Source organism: Zootoca vivipara, chromosome 9, assembly GCF_963506605.1.
Source record: "Zootoca vivipara chromosome 9, rZooViv1.1, whole genome shotgun sequence".
Taxonomy (NCBI): Eukaryota; Metazoa; Chordata; class Lepidosauria; order Squamata; family Lacertidae; genus Zootoca; species Zootoca vivipara.
Window position 1 is genome coordinate 71886259 of NC_083284.1, and position 24050 is coordinate 71910308.

The following is a 24050-nucleotide window of genomic DNA, read 5'->3' on the forward strand; positions in this document are numbered from 1 at the left end:
CAGCGGCTTTTGATAACATTGACCGTGGTATCCTTCTGGAGCAGCTGTCTGAGTTGGGGGTGGGTGGAACTGCTTTGTGGTGGTTCCGGTCCTACTTGGATGGTCGCTCCCAGTGGGTGATGCTCGGGGAGTGCTTTTCAGTCCCATGGAGCATTGAGTGGAGTTCCTCAGGGCTCAGTTTTATTCCCTGCTATTTAACATCTTCATGAAACCGCTGGGTGGGATTATCCAGAGGTTTGGAGTATGTCGTCAGCCAACGAGCAGTAAGAATTGCAGAAAGGGTAATTGGTGTTAGTTTGCCTTCAATAGGGACACTTTATGCTGTTCGAGCTAGGAAGAGAGCAGAGGGAATTGTCGCAGATCCTTTGCATCCTGGTTATCATCTGTTTGATTTACTTCCATCTGGACGTCGCTACAGGACTCTATACACAAAAATGGCTCGGCACAGGAACAGTTTTTCCCCCTTGTGCCATCAAATTGTTAAATTCGTAGTTGTGTAGCGGAAGGGGAGGCCAGTTATGGGTGGGGTTCCTTTGCTGTGCTATTGTATTGAGTGGAGCAGTGTTTGTATAATGTATGTTTACATTGCAATGAGTCGAAGCAAAATTCCAAGTATGTTTGGTACTTGGCCAATGAATTATTATTCTATCTATCTATCTATCTATCTATCTATCTATCTATCTATCATCTATCTATCATCTATCTATCTATCTAATATGCTGATGACACTCAGCTCCGTTTCTCCTTTACATCTGCAGGTGAGGCAGTGGAAGTGCTGGACCAGTGTCTTGCCTCTGTAATGGATCAGAGCCAACAAACTGAAGCTCAATCCAGATAAGACTGAGGCACTGTTAGTGGGTGCTTCCCTAGACCAGATGGGTGGGAGGTCGTCTGCTCTTGATGGGGTTACTGCTGTCATTCAAGGCTCAGGTGGCCCCAGCGGCACAGAGTGCCTTCAGTCAGTTTTGGCTGATGGCCCAGCTATGCCCCTACCTGGACAGGGATAGCCTAACTACTGTTGTCTACGCTTTGGTAACCAATTGGTTAGATTACGGCAACACGTTATACCTAGGGCTGCCTCTGAAGATGGTTCAGAAGCTTCAGCTGGTGCAGAATTCAGTGGCCAGGTTGCTCACTGGGACAATATGGTTTGAGCATATTACACCGATCCTGGCCTGACTGTACTGGATGCCAATTAGCTTCCGGGCCCAATTCAAAGTGATGGGTCTGACCTATAAAGCCTTAAATGGCTCAGGAGCACTATACAGTACCTCAAGGACCACCTCTGGCCATATAAACTGACCCAGACATTGCATGCATCAGGTGAAGCTCTTCTTCATGTGCCTCCTCCATGTGAGGTTGGGGGATGGGGGGTGACAACACAAGGATGGGCCTTTTCTGCAGTGGCTCTGTTTGTGGAATGCTCTCCCCAGGGAGGTTCATCTGGTACATATCTTAAGGCACCAGGCAAAAGTGTTCCTCTTCAGCCTTTGACTGATCAGGCCTTTGACTGGTTAATATTCTACAGCCTTTTAATATGCGCCTATGGGAAGGGGGGAGATTATTGTTTCACTGTTTTGTTTTGATTATTTACTTGTGTTTTTATCTTATATTTTATTCTGTGAATTGCCATGAGAACTTATGTTGAAGGGTGGTATACAAATTAATAAAATAAAATAAAATAAAATAAATAACATACTCTTGTGCACTGGAATTTCAACACTGGAGGGTGACTGGGATGGTCAGAGGTCTGCTAACCCAATGTATTTACAAGCCTGGAGACGAATGACATTGGATTGTTTGTTTTTGTAACTGAAAAAAAATATTTTCAAAAGAACATGAAACCATAATACGTCGCTTAGCAAATATTTCCGTCCCCACTCACCCCCCACCCCGAGTACAGATATGCTGTAAGCCGCTAAGAGTGGCTGAGGTATAAATAAAATAACAACAGCAACAACAATAATTGCAGTCTTATGGGGAAATGTCGTTCCAAAGTGACACAAGCGAGCTCTGTGGATGCCACTGTAGTTGATGTTCCGTTGCACATGAAGGGATGCTGTGTCTCTATGGAATCACTTTCCAGCTATAGCTTTGACTCCCTTCATTGGTCAGTTTTTCTGAAAGTGCTAGAGTCCAATTTGGGGCAGCAATGTCAGGCTTCCTCAAACTCGGCCCTCCAGATGTTTTTGGCCTACAGCTCCCATGACCCCTAGCTAGCAGGACCAGTGGTCAGGGGTGATGGGAATTGTAGTCTCAAAACATCTGGAGGGCCGAGGTTGAGGAAGCCTGCAATAAGTTGTCCGCTTGCTTTGGTTCCCACCCCCCCGCCGCACTTCTATAGGGATGGTCTTGGACCAACTGGTCCCTCCTGCTCTGGGTCAGGGGCGCTATGGGGTGGGAGGTGGGGCAGCCAGGTAAAAGGCACACGACACAGGCAGCTTGGGGAACTGTGGTTTTAATGTAAGTTTGTTTGTCTTTTTAAACAGAATTGTCTGTTAGGGTATTTTTAAATGCTGGTTTTAATGCATAATCGCGAACCGGAAGTCGCCGCAGTAACCTCTTTAGCTCGCATCCCCTTGGACTGCCTATAGCCGCCGCCACATAATTGCGGTCATTCTCTCTCTTTGCCGCATTCATCCTCCTCCACCATAAAGTCGCGCGGATAGAGCGACCCACGCTCCTCAAACTCGTCGCGTCAAGGAGGAAAAAGAAGCGTCGGCCGCTCTAGCCCGCACGGCGGCGGCTCCCTTCGGCGCATAGGACAGCAGAATGCGCATGCGCATGGTGCCGTTTGCGTCGTCGCCGCCGCCGCTCTGTCGCTGCAGCCGCCGCCGCCGCTGCTAAGGGGAGAACGAGCGGGACCAGGAGAGTCGGAGGAGCCTCAGGACAGCGGTGAGGGACTGAGGGTCGGGTGGTGATGGTGAAAGGAGCCCCAGAAGCGGCTGGAGAGGAAGGCCTCAGGCCCCGCTGCGTTGGGCCTTGTCGGGTCGGGCTGAGCCTTTGCGGTCTGTGCGGGAGGGGGAGGGGCTTCGAGTAAGCCACGCCCATCGGGGCTCGCCATCATTCTCCCCTCGTCCCGACCCCCCCCCCCGGGTGGTGGGCAAGCAGCTACGGTCTGGCTCTAGGCCGCGCGGTCTCGCGGTGCCAGGTGGAAGTCTCGCGGGACTTGGGCGTGGCTCTGCGGCTTCGCGAAGCGGCTGGAACGCAGGAAGTCCAGGCCTCTGCCTTGCCACGGGTTCCCTGGAAGCAAGATTCCGGCCCCGTGGCCCTGCACTGACTGACATGAGTGGCGGCTGTAGGGAGATTGCCAACCCTACCTGGAGATACTGCCGGGGATCGAACCCGGGACCTTCTGCATGCGAAGCGGATGCTCGGCTGCTGAGCTGCGGCCCTTCCCAAGTAGGAACAGGAGCAGCTGCTTTTGCTGCCCTTCCTTTATAAATACGGCTCCAGTCCTCAAAGATGATTTAAGTGATCCATGCGACGGTCACCTCCAGGCTTGATTGCTGTAATTTGCTCTACTCGGGGCTGCCCTTGAAGCTGTCCCAGAAACTCCAGCCAGTGCAGAATGCTGCAGCAAGGCTCCTCACGGGGTCCCTGCCATGGGAGCATATTCATCCAGTGCTTTTCCAGCTGCACTGACTCCCGGTGGAGTACAGGGTCAGATTTAAGGTGCTGGTTTTGACCTTTAAAGCCCTTCATAGCCTAGGACCCTTATACCTATGGGACCACCTCTCCCGGTATGCCCCACGGAGGACCTTACTGTCCATAAATACCTTAGAGATACCTTAGAAAAACCTTAGAGATCCCAGACCCCAAGGAAGTCAGATTAGCCTTAACCAGAGGCAGGGTCTTTTCAACATTGGCTCCGGCTTGGTGGAATGCTCTGTCTCATGAGACCAGGGCCTGTGGGATTTGATTTCTTTCCACAGGGCCCGTAAGACAGAGTTGTTCCGCCTGGCTTTTGGCCTGGAATCAACTTGATCCCCCTCCCTTTTTCCTTTTTCTGATTTTAATTTTAATTTAAAGGCTTAATTAATTTTAATGTTGTATTTAATCTTGTTTTTAAGCTGTATTTTAATTAACTGTTCTATATTTGGTGTTAGCCGCCCTGAGCCAGGTCTTGGCTGGGGAGGGCGGGCTATAAATAAAAATTATTATTATTATTATTATTATTATTAAACGAGAGTGCAGGAAGCTGCTTTATTCCAAGTCAGACTGTTGGGTCCATTTGGCTCAGTATTGTCTGCACCGACTGGCATCAGCAGCTCTCCAGGGTTTCAGGCAAGGAACTCCCCCAGCCCCACCTGGGGTTTGAACTTGGGGCCTTGTACACGCAAAGCAGATGCTCTGTCACTGCCTGTTACAGCCTTCCTCTCCTTACTCCAGGGCTTATTCCTGTCACCCTTCATTCCTTAACTAGCATGGCCAGTGGAGGAGGAGGAGGATGACTGTGATGGGCGTTGTAGACCAGGAATATCTGGAGGACAGCCAGATGCCTTACCCTGCTCCTACCTGCCTCTCAGAAACTTGATCTACTTCTCACTTTGGGATGGGGTGTATTAAATCTGACGGGCTTTTAGTATGAACCCAGTAATCAAAATTGTGGGAGCAGCGAAAGGAGAAGAGGGTTCTGCCATAGTCTAGCTGTCACTGGAGCCCTCCCCCAGCCCTTAATTTGAGCACCAGCTTAGCACAAAAAAATCTTAAGTTTTAATACACCTGCCCAAAAACAAGGAGTGGAATTTTTTTAAAAAATACAACCCTTTAATTACAGTCCTTTAAAAGTGTGGTGATTAAATAGTCTGGGAGTTGTGGTCCTCAGGGTCATTGGTGGTAGGGCATATCCATTGCCCTTTGATAAACAAATGCAATTTTTGGGGTGTTTTTGAATTCTATTTTGCTAGATTTTTATCCCACTTCAGACAACCTTCTGTGGTGACTCACATCAATTAAGAGAGAGGATGAGAATGAAGCAGGCCATTCTTCCCATTAGACTTAAAACTAGAAAGACTGGCCGTGCAAGAGAAAGAGAGTAGAGGGAGGGGGGTCAGTTCATCAAGGCCAGTATATTAATGTGAACTACAGTCAGTAACTTTTTAGTCAACAGCAACCAGGAAAATAGTTTATAATTTTAAAAATCTTTTATAAAGTACATATAGATAAGAGGGAGAAATCATTTCTAAGTGCTAGAAATTGTCGGTATCTAATGAAGTTGATGGTAGAGTTTGGGGAACAAATGGAAGTGGATGTAGTGCTGTTTTTTCTTCTTCTTGTGAATCATTGCCACCAGCTCTGGTGTCATTTAAAAGACAAGTTCATGGGAGAGAGGTTGACTGTTGCTTGTGCTGGCTAAAAATCAGCCTGTGTGTTTAGATACAGCCTACCTGATGACTAGATGCAGGAGACGAGCAGTGAATGGCCATCCTCATCTTCATGCCCTCCTGATGAATTTTCTGGGGGCTGCTGCAGCTGATAGAATGTTGATATGTCAATCTTACCTGGCAAGGCCGTTTTCCTTTAAAAGATAAAAAAAGAGAGTCGGCTCACAGAGCTGTCTGTTGTTGGGGCACTCCATCCACTGAGGTGTTCTGTGAAATTCAAGCACATGCATACTTTGGTATGAAGGGATACATATACTTGGGTTTCACATAGCACTTCTGTAAATGGAATGGAAAATGATCACTTCTGAGCTATGTAGAGAACAGTGTTATTGCCATTGCAGATATCGCTAGTCACTTTAGAAATGCATGTAGGAGATAAGTTTTAATTTGTGAACTTCAAATGCTTCAAATTTGAACCCATCTCACCCAAATAAAAGTTTATTCCTGCACATGAAAACATGGGAAACAGAAATGCTTGAGGCAGCTAGTGAAGAAAGGAAAGGCTAGAAAGAAACCAGGAACTAGACCAGAATGGTTTTATTGTATATTTCAAGATAGAAAAATATTTATTGAACTTACACTCCTCCCTTCATACTAAACATGCCAACAGATATGCACAGTCAAACTTAAGAATGGGCAGGTACACAGGAAGGGACCCCTCCTGCAAAAATGCTCCTTTTTTCAAATTTCCAGTGTGCTCTCCCCATCCTCATGCTCAACCTGCATTCCTAGGGGGGAAAATGCAGCAGAATCTAAATAAAGGGGGCAAGCCAGCAAAAATATTACTATGAGAAGAAATGGAAGGCAAAGCAAGAAAGGAAGCACTGCTTTACTGCTAGAGCCATTTTATTTTTTTAGAAGCAAGATCACCAATCAAACCCCTTAAATAATCAGCCAGCCCTCCTGCTTCCTGCCTCCCCCAAGAGAGAAGCAGTCCATTACCTATTGGGGGGGGGTTAAAATAAGCCAGATCTCCCCTCCTGCAACTGTGTGAAAGAGCTTCTTTCCAGTTTGCTTACTTATGGAAATTGTACAACAATGGAAAGGTTTCCTCTTCTCAGCACATCAAAAGCCTTTCTGTCAGAAACTGCCCTTGGCTCTCCTGCAGTGAGGAGATATGTACGTACCAGTAGCAAACCAGGGGACTGAAAATCTCAACCTGGTCTCTAGGTGGTGCTTCTGAGTCACAAAAAATGGACTGGTTAATTTTGAACACTGGTACAGTACTAGAGTCTGCTTTCATTTGATTTCATGAAGGCTTGTGCCATAAACATTAGCTTTTAAGTTTGGCTGGTTTTTTACTGCTGCCTTTATTTATTTGTTTAAAATAATTTACCGGTATATCATGTCTTCCGGCAGAAACTGCACTCAAGGTAGCTTATAGAATCCACCACCCTTAATTAGGGTCTGTTTGGCCCCAGTACTTCAATAGGAAATTGTTTTTTCCAGCCCTAGGAAGCTAATATTTAATTAAAAGCTTAAATCATGGGTGATAGCAGTAAAAGTAAAAGATCACAAAAGAAATATTCTAGATCGCTGAAAAGCACAGCAAGCTGTCTTTTCTTAAACACCCCTGGTATCAATTTTCTTAATCTTGAGGCTGAATTCAGCAGAATGCTGTGGCCTGACTCCTGATGGGGAGCCTCTGGCCGAGAACATGTGACACAATTGTTTAAACAGCTGCACTAGCTGACAATTTACTACTGAGCCAGGTTCAAGGTTCTTGTATTAATTTACAAAGCCCTGAATAGCTTAGGTCCAGGGTACCTCAGGTCTGATTATAGCCCAGCTCAGTTTGCAGGAGCATCTTTCTCCAAGTTGGCAAAGTTGTTTGACAACCGTGAAAAACCAAGCCTTTAGTGCCACCGGCCCCATCCTGTGGAACATCCTGCCAATAGAGAATTTTTGGGTGTCTTCTGTGCCAACTTTTAAATGCCTGCTGAAAATTTGTTTATTCTGCCAGGGTTATGCAGGCAATTAAGGGTATTTCTCCCACAATCGTTTGTTGATACTTGCTTTTAACCTTTTTTGCTTTTAACTTGTTTTTATTTTTTGTGCTTTTATTGTATGGCTTTTGTCCAGGCATCCCCAAACTTTGGCCCTCCAGATGTTTTGCACTACAATTCCCATCATCCCTGACCACTGGTCCTGTTAGCTAGGGATCATGGGAGTTGTAGGCCAAAAAATCTGGAGGGCCGCAGTTTGGGGGTCCCTGCTTTTGTCGTTTAATGTTGTAAACTGCTTTGATATGTTTTGTGAATTAGCAGTATATAATTTTTTTTAATAAATAATCTTACTGAGAAACATTTTAGTTTTTGAATGTATAAACATCTACAAAATAGCCATGGCAAGCATTTAAGTTAAAGCAGATTGGGTTTCCACTCATTATTAAAGGTTTACCTTTATTAAACAAAAATAGCCAGTAGAGGGAAAGTACACAATTTGATGGGAAGGCTCAACGCATTAAGTGAAGTTGCCCATGGAAACATTCCAAATTTTATCAAATTCTATAGCCAACACTCTGTTCTCTTGGGCTGCTAATGCACATACGTAGGAACTCTAAATGTATGTACTTGGGCAGACATTAGATTTCTAAATTGTATTGATAACTAAAGAACTGCCCTTTGTGACCAGCATATCCTTGTTGAGCGGGAAATGGATTTCTTTTGCCATGTGTTCCAATTCAGGCATCTATTTAGTATTTGCTCAAGCATTTATTTTCTGGTAACTTCGTAGAGATGACATAATGCTAGATAGCATGGAAAGTGAAACAAGTACGGTGTTTAAAAGAGACAGCTTGTTTCACACTCTTTAATAAGTAGAATCTATCTACAGAGTACTACAATTTACACTTGCATTTCGTCTTGTTTAGCAAAACACGAAATTGCTGGTTAGGAAGAATTTGAAACTCAATAATGTACAGATGTCAAATGTAGAGGTGGGAAGGCCTGTGGGGGGGAACAGAAAAATGGGGGGGGGAAGTGTGGAATATTCAAACTATATCAAACTGTCCCCCCCCCCCAATTTTTCCAGGCTTTCCCATCTCTAGCAATGTATACCATCATGGTGTGACCTCCCATGTTGAGAAATGTGCATGGACTGCAGGGCTGTAAACGAACAATTGTTTTGTACCTCTTGAACTGTTGGGAAAGGTGGGGTATACGTTTGTTCAATCTGTCAATATGCTGTAAATAATAATGAGAAAATAGCTGGGATAAAAATACTTTAAATCCAGTTAATTTTATTTCATGATGCTTGGCAATATCAGTCTGTAATTGCAGGGTTCGTAAGAAATGCTCTCAGAAGCTGGTCGAGGCAGTAATGAAACTGATCTAACCTGCAGTCCTAAAAGCTCTTTGCATAAGCATAACTTCTAAAATAGGATTGCTGGTGAGAAATGAATTCCAGAGTGGCAGCCCCTTTGCACTGCTCATCTTACAGCAATCAGATTGAAAGTATGCCTCTCTTACTGACCTTTTCCATGTATACTTTGTTTATGACTTTTCTAAATGGGTTGGGGGTAAATAGGTAGTATTCCTTTAACTAGCTAGCTCTTGGTGAAGCTGTTGATTATGTCACAAAGGCCCTTTTAGTGCCACTGAAATGACCGTTCCTGTGTTTCATAGCACACCGGCCTGGTTCTCTCATAGGTATTTTTAAAACACAATGTTAAAGATACAGCAAGATTTGAGAGGCTTGTAACAGGTGGTGAAATCTTGTGGGCCAGGATTGCTGAAAATTGCCAGGATGAGCTTGTTTTGCTGGAGAGGTTGTTCTGGTGTTCATACAGGTGCCTTCCTTGTATGTCTAGATGCATCACTGTAAACGCTACCGCTCCCCAGAGCAGGAGCCCTACATGAGCCACAGGTGGAAGAGGAGGCGGTCTTGCAGCAGGGAGCAACATGATGGAAGAACACGATACCCAGTTCGCCGGGATCTGTCAAGGAGATCACGATCTAGAAGGTGAGCAAGGGATTATCTTGGAACAAGCAGTCATACCCGCATGGTGAATGCTCGCTTTGGTACTAAATGGTCCTTCTAAATTGGAATTGTTCTAAATGGTCCTTCTAAATTGGAATTGTAGATGTCCAGATCCCTTCTAGTCCTGTGTATTTACAGCTACAGCTACCACAAAACTCTCTTTGTGCCCTGCAGTGAAATGACAGGAAGCAGTGTCTAGTGCAGGTTACACACAGCACTGCACTGGGGTTGCTGTACAGGTTCCTGTCCACCCCACTCCAACCCCAGGGCACCTTTCCCATTTCCTAATCACAGGTTTTTACTTGCCACACAGCCATGACAGAATGCCCTACCAGAGAAGATACAGAGACAGGGATGACAGCGATGTCTACAGGTTTGAAGAGCGAAGCTCATCTTTCGGAGAAGACTATTACGCTGCACGCCATTCACGGCACCACCGGAGATCTCGAGACAGAGAGCGCCACCGGACAAGGAAGCACCAGCATCACTGCCGGAAACGCAGGACCAGGTCTTGTAGCAGTACCTCATCGGTGAGTATCATCCAAATGAGATCAGGATTGGTCAGGGCCTAACTAACTCGTAGCTTTTTTCCAGCTTTGAATCATACTGGGTGAGTACTTCTAATCCCCTGTCTTTCTCCTCAATGCAGAGATAACTTTTTCTTCTGCTTGTGTGATAACTGGTTATATTAGCTGTTCTTAGTCTTGACGATGCAGCAGTGAATAATTTTAGCGTCTGAGACTCGTGTGTGTTTCTCAGGATGCATTGGGAGGGAGAGAAGCCAAACATGGCACCAGTGACAATGTGGGGATGAGGGAGGTCGTTTGTGCACATGGCTCAGAATGGCTGTGCCACACCCTTTGTTTTGCACACATGACCCTCTGCTCTCAACTTTCACATCCTGTGTTGCTTAGCGGTTGTGTTCAGGGGCACAAAGCAGTCTTGCCTTTGCAGCTGCAGCAGGGCATTTCTGCCAGCACCCTCTCCTTCCTAGGGCCCAGGTCAAGCTGTGTCAGACTAATTTCTCAGGACTTTTAAGCTTGCAGGCCTCCCTCTCTTCTCTAACACCCTTCATGGGTGAACAGTTCGGGTATAAGATGGTGCCTTCCTCACACGCTAGCGAGTCTGCACAACTTGTGCCGCTGCAGCCCACAAACTGTATATGGCAGCCCAAGAGAGGCTGAATGCACCCCCAAGAGAGGGGACATGTAGAGTGCCAGGCAGGTCTCCATATATGGCTGGTAGACTGCATCTGACTTGTTGGATGGCAGATTGTACTGGCTTCAGGTTGGGGGGTGGTTTGGGGTTTTGGGTTTTATTTTTTAAAATTTCAGCACATATGCATATCATCTTCCTTTGTTAATATAATTTTTTGTTAGAATTCCCAAGCAGCTCACAGACCTTGCCCATTCACTCACCCCAACCACAAATAAAAAAGTGGAAAGATACCCGAGAGGAATGAGTCTTGAATCACACACCCAGTTTTGCTTCATTGAGTCACAGACCTGTCAGTGCTCTAATCAATGTGCAGTTTTATGCACATTGATGTGATACGAGTTCTGTTTGTTGGTCTGGAACGCACTACAATCTCTTCTATTCCTCTGTTTTTCAGTTAAGCTTGCTTATGTTGTAAAGCTGAGGTTAATCTCATTTAACCCCACTCTTTCCCCCTCATTCCTGTTCTTGGAATTTATCCCAAAGCTACGTTTGTACAGTGCTAAGGGTATGGATTTTGGTTGGTGTGGCTTAAACTGTTTCAATATTGTACACCTTCTTTAAGGATCTTTTCTCAACTTCTCTCCATTTCAGACAGTCTCTCTTAGGATTTGTATGTGGTTGGTTCTACAGCGGAAGGGAATGGGAGGTGAAAGGAAGTGCAGGCCTGGAGTCTGTAACCTATTTTTGCAACTCAGCCTAGAGAGACTGCAATTCATTGTATTTTGAAAGGTTATAAGTGGAGTGGGGGGGGGGGATCAGGGATTGAAACAATTCTTCACGGTAGTGGAACCCTTCAGGTTACTTGGCTGTTCTCCCCACCTTCCCCACTTCAGTAGAAGTGTGTAGCAATTCCAGGTTGATTTTGCATCCCCTCCTTCTCTTTGAGAAAGCAAGATGTTTTCCTGATGGGGGGCGGGGGGGGGGGTCTAGTTGGATTTTGATGCTTCACACAATGCTTGTCAGCAGCACAAGATATACTTGATTCTGAATCAGGACACAGCCACTGCTTCTAGAGTTCTTCTAGGCTTGATTTCAGCTCAGAAGTGAAAGCAAACCAATCTGGCACAGGTCAGACTTGCAAGCGCATAGAAGGGTCAGATCTGAAGTGGTTTCTTTCAGGCAGCGACACCCAAATCCGATCATGCTGGAATCAGAGGGGCTTTACAGAAACTGGCAGGCAGGGAGAGAGGCTTCATGGGAGGCGGCCTGGGGTGGGGAAGGGAGCTGCTTAGACTTCTGCTGACCCAACTGCCTTTGGGCTGCCCACCGTCCCAGATGCTGGTGGAGAAGCTACTGTCCTTGAGTCCTCCTCTCTGTGCTGCTTGCTGTGTCTTTCCCTGGTGGTTAAGAAGGGATGGTAATTCTCTGTGGGAGGAGGGTGCCCAGGGGCTGGAGCATCCCAGCCGCTGCTCCCCACACGAGGACCGCGTGGTTCTGCTGCTGCTGCGAGGCTCCTGCGCCTGCCTGCCTGCCTGCCTGCCTTCCATAGCTAATCAGAGTTTCTTTACATACCTGTAGCTGTTTTTTAAACTTTTGTTTTGAAGTCGGTTTTTTGTCTTGACGTGTCCCCTTGCAATATCCCTATCGTTATATATGCTGTGTGCCTTATGAAATGCTGGGATCTGGAAAATCCAACCACCGACGCATCGTCGTTTCTCCGCCTCTGAATGACAACTCAATCTGCCAATCGGAACTGCCTGCTGTGTGCGATTGGTCGGATGGCGTTTCGGGGGGCGGTGTGTGCAGAGAAGCCAACAGAGCAATAAGCGCAGCAGGAGCGTGGAAGATGACAAAGAAGGTCACCTGGTGTGCAGGATCGGCGATTGGCTCCATGAGCGATGTACAGCCACCTTTCGTAAAACTTTACCTCTCTACTTTCTATCCCCATGTTAGACGAGATCGCTCTCAGTGTACGGGAGGGGTTTCTAGTGTTTATTGCTTATAAATGGACTGAACAGTAAATACTTGAAACAGGAAGTAGACAATTGTGTGTTAAAGAGTGTAGCAGTGAGAGCCTTTCTTGAGACTTGAATGCTGTGAAATTGCAGGACCTCACACACTCATTAAGTCTCCAGGGCTCACATCTCCTTTTGTTTTCTCTCCTAGATGAAATTGTGGGGAGCCTGGGCGAAGGCACATTTGGCAAAGTTGTGGAGTGTGTGGACCATGCCAGGTAAGCTATCCAGTACCTGGTGCTCTTGTGTCAAGGAATATTGTACTGGGATTTATGGGTTTGGTTTGAGGCTGAAAGAGCATTGTCCTGAGCTCCAGAACATGAGAGAAGTAGGTCTGGGGTAGATGGTAGTTAATGAGCCTTTCCAGATAAGAATTGTGGATAGTGAACTTATTCAAATTAATGAACATGACAAAATTAGGTTCATAAATTTGAGTGGCTCTACTGTGAATAAAACTTAGTTGAATTATCACCTGGTGGGGGTAGAGAATATCTGGGTTGGTTCCCACTCCCCTTGTGCACTGTTTCTGCACTGCTTTTAATTCCTGCCTAATGATTATCCTGATTAAAACAACAAATAGAACCAAAGAGCAACATTAAAACAGCAGATCAGCAGTATATGTTAAAACATTAAAACATTAAAACAGCAGATCACCAAGTTAAACCCTAGACAAGCAAGACAATAACACAAACAGTATGTAAAAGTTCTGAGCAAAAAAGTTTTTTTTCCTTGACCTGTCTTGTGGCAGGTCAGTGGCTGCAAGTGGCACGAAGACCTGGACAATAATCCATTCTCATTCCATCTGCAACTGCTTCCCTGCCATGGAAAGAGTGTGCCTGGGTTGGTTTGAAATATGTTCCCTGGCTCACGTAAGCTCTATAGGCTGGCTGTACCAGATGTGACCCTATTGGATTGGATCCAGACTGAGTTAATTGAACTGAATGCCCAATGAAATCAGTAGGACTGATGGCTAACTTGTTTCATTGATTTTGGTGGGAACTGAGTTCAGCTCACTTAGTCTGGATCCAACCCATGCCTAATGAGCAGGAGAGAAAGTTAAAGCCTGGGTCCTTCTTTCAAACTGTAGTCATATCTAGGACCTTTACTAAAGAATGTAATGATGAACGCTTTACTTCTTTTTTCTTTCTTTAACCTTTGGCTCCATGGGGAGCAATTGCAGAGAAGGGGTTGGAGTTGATTCTTCCCCCTTCAGGATTTTGTTGTGTGACCAAGAGTTAGACTTGAATTCAGTTGCAGAGATCTCTGCTGCTGTTCCTTGCGTCTCATTACTCCTTTTTTCCCCCTGCCTGCCTCCCCCTTCTGAAGGCAAACATATTTGGTACACTTTGACCTATGAATCTTTGCTGACGAAGAATAGTCGAAACAGGGCCTTGTCCTGATTTTTACTGGAATTTACCTTTATTTGCCTTCAACATTGGGATTGGTTCCCATTTAAACTCCGCATCACATCAATAAAACCTTGTGAAGATTTATTTGAAATCCATCTTCTTTTGGCCCGAGTTCTTGCAATTTATCGTTTATTTCCCCCTTCTGTAGAGGCAAGTCTCTGGTAGCTCTGAAAATTATTCGAAATGTTGGCAAATACCGTGAAGCGGCCAGACTAGAAATTAACGTCCTAAAGAAAATTAAAGAAAAAGACAAAGAAAATAAACAGTAAGTCTTGCCATTGGGATTGATTTGAGATTGGCTACTCCTTTCCTAAAGGAAGGGTCCGGGGTGAACTCTGGTCAGTCTGCTCAGTGTGGTAGAACTTGAAAGCAACCAGCTTTGCCCACTGCAGGGGAAGCAGAGGATCACCACCTTCCCTCTCCCGTCAGGAATAGTTGGCAACTAGAACTGGTTAGTGCAGTTCTATTGATTACTTTGAAACGTAGATATGCCTGGGTTAGGGCTTGGTGCTTATGCATCGCGGGGGGGGGGGAGTCATAGGATGAAAAATCAGTTTTGAAGGAACGTGCGTAGTCATTGTCTAGTCCAACCCCTGCTCAGTGCAAGATCTGTTAGTATAGGATGCACCTGGCTCATGCACACCCAAGCATCTGATTAGTATCTCCCACAAGGGAGAGCCCTCCACCTCTCAGGGCAGTCTGTTCCACTGTCATATGAGCTGTCACTCTTAAGTGCAGGCATCCCCAAACTGCGGCCCTCCAGATGTTTTGGCCTACAAGTCCCATGATCCTTAGCTAATAGGACCAGTGGTCGGGGAAGATGGGAATTGTAATCCAAAACATCTGGAGGGCCGAAGTTTGGGGATGCTTGCTTGAGTGGTTTCTTCTCATGTTCAGCCAAACCCCTGCAATTTCCGCCCAGTAGCTCTAGTTTTCTCCCCTGGAGCAACAGAGAAGTTTACTCCATCTTCTGCGTGGCAGCCCTTTATATATTTGAAAATAGCTGTCCTGTCTCCCCTTAAACGTCCCCAGCTTCTTCCACCATTCTTCGTAGGACAGGGCTGGGGAAGCCTCCAGTCCTCCACATATTGTTGGACTCCCAACTCCCATCAGCCTCCCGCCCCCTGCATGGCCAGTGGTCAGGTATGATAAGAGTTGTACTTCAACATTATCCGGAGGGCCACAGCTCCCCCCCCCACTCTCATAGGGCTTGGTTTCAAGACCCCCTCAACATCCTGACTGCCCTCCTCTGGACAGGCTCTAATTTCTCATTAAAATATGCCTGGAACTGGAGACAGTATTCCAGATGTGTATCCTGACCAGTGCAGAATATATCGGAACTGTAGCCACATGCAGGCATTCATCTGAACACGTGTTAAGTGAAACTTGAGGACTGACCTCAGATTTCATCTTACTGGTTTCAGCCCAGTGTTCCAGCAAGATACTTTTGAATCTTGATTCTCTTTGCTGGTGATGATAGCTGACCCTCCCAGCTTCATGCCATTGCAAATTTTATCAGCATTCCCACTACATCTTCAAGTCATATTTTAATTTTTTTGAACAGGATGGATCACACGCTGGCTTGTTGTAATCAGTGCATTTTTTAAAGACACTCACAGACCAGCTTTTGGAATTTTGCCTAGTTTCAGCATTAGGCTGGCCACCTCTTTGAAGATGGCAACAACATTTGCCCATTTCCTGTCTTCAGAATTCTCAAAAGAATTATTGGCAAGCACCTTTAGGATGTGACCCTGGAGACTTGAATTCATTTGAAGTAGCTAAATGTTCTCTTATCTCCTTACTTATCCTGAGCCTCCTCGTATCATTTGTTCTAATATTCGCATTGCAGGAGAAGACTGAGGCGAAACAGAAGCTGAGTAGTTCCACCTTAACTCTGTCACCTATTAACATCTCACTGTCTGCTGTCAAGCAGCAAATGCTCTGAATGTAGCCAAAAAGCCCGTTTAAAAATGTTCTTGGCATCCATTTTAGATCTCAGGCAATGCTGGGCTTTAGCCTTTCTGGCACCATGCTACTGTATCCCTTTCGTCTTTGCTTATATTTCCAATTCTCAAGCGAAGCATGTCCTTTTAAAATCTCAGATAATGAGAAAGCTCCTTGTGCAGCCACAATGGCTTTTCCTATTTTTCTTTCTCTTTGGAATCGTTTGCTGTTGTACCTTCAGTATTTCAGTTTTTTTAAACGCCCCATGCCTTTTGGAGCTCCTCCCTCCTTTGGAATTTCTAGCCATGAATTTTAGAATTCCCACCCAATTTCTTTCTTTGATTTTTGAAATCCGCTACGGTCAATTTTTACATCCTTTGCCATCACAAATTCCAAGTTGCTATGGTCATTTTCTCCTCAAGGTTCCTGCTGCTTTCACTCCAGCCAGTTCTCCCTTGTGGGTTACGATAAAGTCCAGAATTATACATACCCTTGTTCCTTTCTTTGCCTTCTGAAAGATGCTGTTGTTGGCAGGGCATGGCAAGGATATATTGGACATTCCATTCTTAGCAGAGTTAGACTTGCAAGGAGTGCCAGAATAGTTGGAATCCCCCATTATTGCTATTGCTCTTGCTCACTTATGTGACCATTTTGTAATGTATTTTAAGAAACCATCACCCATATCTTCTGCTCAACTGATAGGTCTGTAGTATACTGCCACAACAATGTCATTTTTGTTTCTCTCTCTGTCCTTACCCAGATGCTTTCCACAGGGCTTCCACTCTCAGACTCATGGATTTTCAAGCAGGTGCCAACATTAACATTCTCTGTTATACATCTGTTATGTACATCTTTATCCTCCTCTAAGAGAAGGAAGAATCCCCCGATACCTGTGTTCCCACTCTCCCTGCACCCCTATTTCCCCCAGGCCTGCCACTCACACTGATGGGGCCGCTGCCTGTGCTGTTGTGTGTTGGGCCCTGCTGGGTGAGGGGTGGCCTGAGGATGGAATTTTAAAGACAACTCCAAATGATTCTAGAACAGGATGAGACAGGCAATCATCTGTGTGGCCCCCAAGTCTAGCCTCAGCGAGGGAAGGGAATGGGCAGTGCGACTTCAAGAGCATACCCTCCAACTCCCGGATTGAAAAATCCGGGATCAGTGGCGGCACGGCACCGGAAGTCGCTTCTACGCATGTCCAGACATGCGTAGAAATGGCTTCCAGTGTCGGCGGCGCCTGATTTTCAGTGCCCAGACATGGGCAGAGCAGCACCGGAAGTCGCTTCTGCGCATGTCCAGACATGCGTAGAAGTGACTTCCGGTGCTGGGCTGCCCGTGTCTGCATGTCTGGGCACCAGAAATAGCATGTCCAGACATGCGCAGACGGCCAGGAGCCGGGACATGGGATATTTTTACGGGATATTTATGGGATATAATCAATTCGGGATAACAGCGGGAAACGGTAGCAAAATACGGGGGTTTCCCGCAAAAAACGGGAGACTTGGCAGCTATGTTCAAGAGCCACAATCCCAGCTACTGTGTGTTTTTTCTCTCCTTTGGCCCAGCTTGTGTGTCCTCATGTCGGATTGGTTCAACTTCCATGGTCACATGTGCATTGCTTTTGAACTCCTGGGCAAGAACACATTTGAATTCTTGAAGGAGAATAACTTCCAACCATACCCACTCTCCCACATCCGACACATGGCCTACCAGCTGTGCCATGCCTTGAAGTGTAAGTATGGCATGTGCTCTGCTTGCTTGGGAAAAGAAAAAGAGGAAGTGGGGATGGGGGGGAGGGAAGCCTGTTCGAAAGTTACTTCGCTTAATGCTGTTTCAATATCTTGAAGTTGGGAAGGCAATATAAACTTGAAGGCAAAGTTTATATTGCCTTCCCACAACCTTTTTATGAGCATTTATTTAAATCATTTATATACCCATATAAATTACTGGAACATTCGGGTCTGCAGAATTTTGATTCTATACTTCTATTTAGTCCTATTTAACACCTGTTGATATAGGCTTTGCTTGAGAGCCAAAGTGTATAGCAGGAATGTAAGGCCTCTTAAAGCCTCTTTTCTCTCTCCCATTTTTCTGTAGTTCTTCATGACAACCAGCTAACTCACACTGACCTCAAACCTGAAAACATACTGTTTGTAAACTCAGAATTTGATACCTTGTACAACGAGAAAAAGGTGGGTTGCACCTAAGAGCATGGAAGTTGCGGAATAGCCTGCCCTTTTTGATTGAAAGATAGGGGAAGAGTATTGGGAAGTGGGTGCAGCTGAGGGACTGATGGCAAGGATCACATCCAGCATCTCAGATCACCCAGAAACTGGAGAATGGGATGGGTTACACCCTCCAACTTCTGAAATCTGGGTTCCTTGGCACGCGGAGCATTGGCTTTTTTGAACGTGCACCACCAAGTCTGTAGACTTACAGTTCCTTCGTTTTTGAAAGGAAAGGCCCACTGAAGGCTATAAGGCCTTCTGCCTGGAACTCTCCACCTTTTCAAAGGCAGCTCAGTAACCATGGGTGTGTCTTCTGCATTACAGAGCTGCGAGGAAAAGTCTATCAGAAACACGTGCATCCGAGTAGCGGACTTTGGGAGTGCCACGTTTGATCATGAGCATCACACCACTATTGTGGCCACTCGGCATTATCGCCCACCAGAAGTGATCTTGGGTGAGTTGGCGTTAGCTGCTATGACTCTTGGGAGTCGAGTGTAGCAGTTCAAAAAACAGTGGGCGAGTGTTCAGTTTGCAAAATGGGTTGCTTTGCATAAGCAACAAGAGGAACCTACGCGTCAGAGGGGCTTGTGGGGAGGAGTATGCCTGAAATGAAAAGGAGTGAAGCAATTGGGCATCAAGGTTCAAAAGGGGGCAACATATTTCAGAGCAAATAGTTGCATTTTAGCTTGCTTGGGTGAGCTAGCCATGTAAGGGGGTATCTGTACCTTCACTGCAGCAGTTTGCACACACTTCGTGGCCTGCAGATGAACTGGAGATTCTAGCTAGTCTGCTGCCTCTGATTAAGGAACTCAGTCTCTACTTATTCCCCCAAATGAAGGTCTCTCTGTGTGACCCATTCAAGTGATGACTTCATCACATTTAAATAATCTTGATGAGTGGGGAGTAAACTTGAAGGGGTTAAGAGGCAAGTGCTAGTTTAGATGTTGCTAATCCCCACTTCAATATCACTATAAATTAACCCATGGCCTCTTGGGTAAGGGCTTGCATCACTATCACCCCTTAGTGATTTTGCACAAAAGCAGTCCTTTATCAGCTCTACAGAAATGGGAGGGCACTTAACAACAAAAATGGTAACTTTAAGATCATTTTGATATAACCATGATGGCATTTGATGGGTGGAGGGAACATATTCCTCCTCAGTCCTTTTTAAATCCACTGACATTCTCACAAAGTGGCCAAAGAATATATTTTTGGGGGTGTATTTTTTTTAAAAAATTTTTTTACCACAATTGCATTCACCCTTTAGTCACACTTGCTGTCACTGAACAGTAGGGGGCACATTCCCCAAGATGTGCAGAAGGCATAGTAGCCAGAGCATATCTACACAGTCTGCATACAATGCATGAGTATGGCTGCGCCCTGCAGCCTTGCGCAGACCGCCTGCCACCTCCTGAACATGCAGGCTGACCCGCATTGCCCTCTTCCCCTGCACATGGACATCAGCATGTGAATTCCCACCATCAGTTTGCAGTTCTTTCCAAACTCTCTACCCACCTTGTGTAAGACAGGAGAGCAGCAGCTCCTTTCTTTTATGAAGCTGAAGGATGGCATCCTTACTCATCCAACCTTTTTCCGCTAATGGGCAGGAAGGGGGAGATTGCATAAGGTGGAATGTGCTACCATCTACTTTCACTGAGCTCAGCAGACATCCCAGTTGCAGTTTCTCCTGGTGGTTTTTTCCTTTGGCAGATTCCCTCAGTCCCCTTTTATTTTGTTTTTAAAAAATATTTTATTGAAGAAAAAGCATTTTTAAACAATACAAATTACCAATAACATAGCCAATTACAATTCCCCCCCCTTTCCCCTCCCTCTCCCACCCTCTATGGACTTCCCTCAGTTCCCTTCTCTGATTTGTTTGTACATATTGTTTTCTGCATGTTATAAAATGGCACATATAATTACCTTATGTTCTATCATATGTTCTACTAATAAATTGTGGATGTTTATTCAAAACCTGCCAAGGAGTCCAAATCCACTGAAAGGTTTTCTTTGTCTGCTGAGCAGAAACACCTTACTTAGCAACTGAAGAACAAAATGGCGGCATTTGGGTACAGAGTAGAACGGCAGTCTTCATTCTGTATTCTCCTTTGCAGAGCTGGGTTGGTCACAGCCGTGTGACGTCTGGAGCATTGGCTGCATCCTCTTCGAGTACTACCGTGGATTCACACTCTTTCAGGTACAGGAATTGTTGTACTCCTTTTGGACCAGTTTAGCATAGTGGTTTGCTTTCTTGCTGAATAACCTGCTGCGTACTTCTCAGTACAATATTGTTTATTAGTTTTTGCTCAGTGGAAAGAGCTTTGCAGAGAGTAGAATAAAATTATTGAATCTTCCTAAAATCTGGCATGGCTACACCAAGGGATAGAGATGGCACCACACAGTCCAGTATTTGCTGAAAGGGAGGACCCCACCAGGATGCAGGCCCTATGGTGTTTTTTTTATAACAGCCAAGAGGTTTTACTTGAATGGCTACAGTTCTTTGCTCTGCCTGCCAGGTTTTTCTGCAGTTTGGCTCCTGCTCTGCAACCTAGAGATCTAGTTGTGCTCTTGAAGACATTAACCTGCATGCTTTCCCCTCCTGTTTGCTGGTTCTTTTCCTTGTAAAGTGCTGGAAAAATCACTATCACAAAATAGGCATTTTAGGCATTAGCATGCTACTTACTTCAAAACCCCAAGGCTGGGGTTGTTGGAGAGAACAGTGGGCCTGGTCACCTCTCTGTTTCCTGGAAATGCTGCCATACATTTCACTCCTTATGGAGTGACCATTTCCCAAGAGGTATATAAGTTGAGCCCTGCTGAACCAGACCGATTGCACGCCTAGTCCAGTATCCTCTCCCACACCAGCCAGCCAGGTACATAGGGAAGGGCTGTATGTAGCTCATGATTTGCATGTGAAAAGTCCCAGGTTCCACCCCCAGCATCTCCAGGTAGGGATTGAAAAGATTGCTGCTTGAAGCCCCATAACTGCCCTGCTAAGTTCAGCATATATTTCTCTCTCCACAGACTCATGAGAATAGAGAGCATCTTGTGATGATGGAGAAGATCCTTGGCCCAATCCCACAGCATATGATCCGCAAAACACGGTAGGAATGCTCGGTTTTGATTGGTAAATAGGTGGTCCCCAAATTAGAGAGAGGCACTTTGGGCAAATAAACCAGGTCAGTGAGATTTGTCAACAATTTAATGTTTTATGCTCTCAAAAAAATTACATGAGGCAGCAAGGCCTGTAGATGACATGTTTAGATGTGAAACTCAAGTGCTCTGTACATTTTTAGAGGCAGTCTATGGATTTATTCAACTTCTTGGGGGAAAGATGCCATTTCTTTTGCCTAACTTAGCCCAGTACATGTGTTCAATTTGAGCTGTCTCTCCTCACCCAGGAAACAAAAGTATTTTCACAAGGGAAGTCTGGTATGGGATGAGAACACCTCTGACGGGAGGTATGTCCAGGAAAACTGCAAACCATTGCAGGTAAGAACTACTTGATCTGCTCTGGTCAGAATGCATTAAGCAGCTGTTTATGCAGATACTTGTTTGTAACTAAGCGCCTGAAAGCTAAATTACTTTCTTCTGTGTTCATCCGCATTGCTTGCTTCTCAGCAAGGCCTTTGAAACAGGAAGCCAAGCCCCTTAGAAACACCATCTTCTGAATATACTTGACCTTTCTTTTATCTGCTTCCATCTTTTCTGCTTGTGGGGATGCAGAGTGGATTATGTTCCCCTCTCCCAATCCCTTTTTTTCTGCACACCTTCCCACATACCAGGTAGGGACTTTTTGTGAGGGCGACACTTCACTTTTGTGGCTGCAAGGGGACTCTGTCAACTGAGCTCCTGGTCTCACATTTTGTGGAAAGAGCTTTGTTCACTTTCCCCCAAAACTCTTAAGCCTTACCACTTTTTGATGCAGTTATAACCTGTGTAATTCTGCTTGTATTGATAAGTGAAGCAGAAAACATGCAAGCCAGCCCGTACTGTCCGTAAGCAGTTGTCCCACCCTAAAGAAGAGTTTTGGCAGCCGTCTTCTGAGGGTTGAAGGATAGCTCTTCACAAATCCTACCACAGCACCCTGCTGGCTTGATAATGCTAGGCAGATTTTGTGAATGTGTGCTTGCATGGAGAAATTAGTCAACCCATCCCTAAAAGGAGCTACTAGTGGTGACTGATGATTTACTGTTTGTAAATCACTTTTGAGAATAACCCCAAATGCTTTGACTTTCCTAAATTGTGTGTATTGATCAATTAGCAGGTGCTTCTTTGCACACCTGTTCCTCTTAGCCGAGATGGAGAGCCAAGGTATGTCTCCATAACCAGGAGCGCTTGGAACTGCATTAATAATGAAAGCTGAGCTCCTCTGGCATAGTGTGCTTCAGCCAGCCATGATGCAGGTGCAGGACTACACAGGGTAGTCTTAGGACTACTTGGGACACTTCTGTGGTGCCTGTTACTCTGCCGCTACTAGTTTTACAGTAGAAGTCCTGGGAGAGCGACTTATTAAACTCCCTATTATTTAGACCTTACACCAAAATAATAAAGCTTAGCACTATTGTAATCACAGAACTTGGTTTCCTTTAATACTCCAGGGCAATTCCGAAACCGGTTCTCTCCCATTTGTTGTTGTTTAGTCGTGTCCGACTCTTCATGACCCCACGCTCTGGTTCTCTCCCATGTCAGGTCTAATTCTTCCCCTGCTTACTCCTTTTCCTAGACATACATGCTGCACGATTCTGCTGAGCACATGCAGCTGTTCAGTCTGATGAGGCAAATGTTAGCGTTTGACCCTGCCCAGCGGATCACGTTTGGCGAAGCTCTGCTCCACCCGTTCTTTGCTGGCTTATCTGCGGAGGAAAGGCGGCTGAATTGCCGAGATTCAAACCGGGACCTGAGCAGATGACAGATGGGGATCATGGAGATTCCTGCAGGATGTGTACATACTCCAAGACTGGCCTGGCATTTATTGTGGAGACTCCAGAGACCCTTCTGTAGCAGTGTTCCAAGGGGTTGATGCAATGTCAGGTGGACCCTGGGCCTGGGTGGGGGGGGGGGAGACAGCAACCCAAAAGCACAGATTTGTCTCATATATTTATATGTTGTAAAGTTCAAATAAAGTGTTTCATATTGTTTGATAATTTACTTGTATGACTGTGTCCAGCTATTTTTGCTCCCTGCCCTACTGAATTTTTCTGTTAACAATAAAATAGTGGTTTTATAGCTTGCCACCAATCTCTGCTGGGTGTTTACAAAGTAGTTTCTTCCTTGCTGTGCTATCAGCCATCTTTCCTTTACAAGAAACCTGCATGGAGGGAAAGAGGATGGAGGTTTGTTCCCCCCCCCCCCCCGCCCCCAATTGCTTCTTTCATATTGTGCGGGTAATACAATCTTAGCTATTGCCTGCATTTTGTCAAGTGTATGTGCTTGTTCAGTTCACTTCATTGAGGAGCTTAAATCAGGCAGTTGTTTGGAATGCTTTATGGCCTGAATTATGCCTGCAAAAAGGCATCTCAGGCCATCTAGCAGGCTGTCCTGCCATTTTGGTACATCAGGAGATGGATGTAGGGCAGATAAGTAGCTTGATCAATTCTAATAGTAAAGCTTTGGTCAGTGTAGGTTCTCAGTGGTTGTAATAAACATCTGTTTTCCTCCTAGAGGTACAGGATTCTCCTTTAAAATGTTTTGGCATGAATGGAAGGTTCTTGGAAGAGTGAATCTGCATTTTCCAGTATAACTGTAGTTGGGAGTTTTTAGGAAATAAAATTAGCAAAATCATTTAAATATTGAAGAGTATGAATTCTATTTTTTCTCAAATACATTGCGATAATAATTATGCCTTTAAGTCAAAGTGATTAAGTCTTCTTGTGATTGTCTCTTTTGGACCAGAGATGGCTGCAGGAAAGTGAATGAACTATGGTC

At 45.3% G+C, this 24050-nt stretch overlaps 1 protein-coding gene across 3 annotated transcripts; it reads left to right on the forward strand.

Annotated features, from left to right (window-relative positions):
- The first annotated feature begins 2747 nt into the window (after positions 1-2747).
- On the forward strand, positions 2748-23357 carry CLK3 (CDC like kinase 3). Of its 3 annotated transcripts, none has more exons than XM_035112409.2 (14): positions 2748-2895; positions 9199-9350; positions 9682-9898; positions 12333-12426; positions 12693-12759; positions 14099-14215; positions 16655-16702; positions 17460-17626; positions 17992-18086; positions 18447-18576; positions 20237-20319; positions 21147-21226; positions 21524-21614; positions 22849-23357. In XM_035112409.2, the coding sequence occupies exons 2-14, from the start codon at positions 9199-9201 to the stop codon at positions 23032-23034; spliced, it is 1527 nt and encodes a 508-aa protein (XP_034968300.1). In that variant the 5' UTR covers positions 2748-2895; the 3' UTR covers positions 23035-23357. The 3 variants fall into 3 exon arrangements, with proteins under 3 accessions (XP_034968300.1, XP_060134998.1, XP_060134997.1); XM_060279014.1 differs by lacking the exon at positions 2748-2895 and adding an exon at positions 2927-3402; XM_060279015.1 differs by lacking the exons at positions 2748-2895; positions 16655-16702 and adding an exon at positions 2926-3402.
- The last annotated feature ends 693 nt before the right edge of the window (positions 23358-24050 follow it).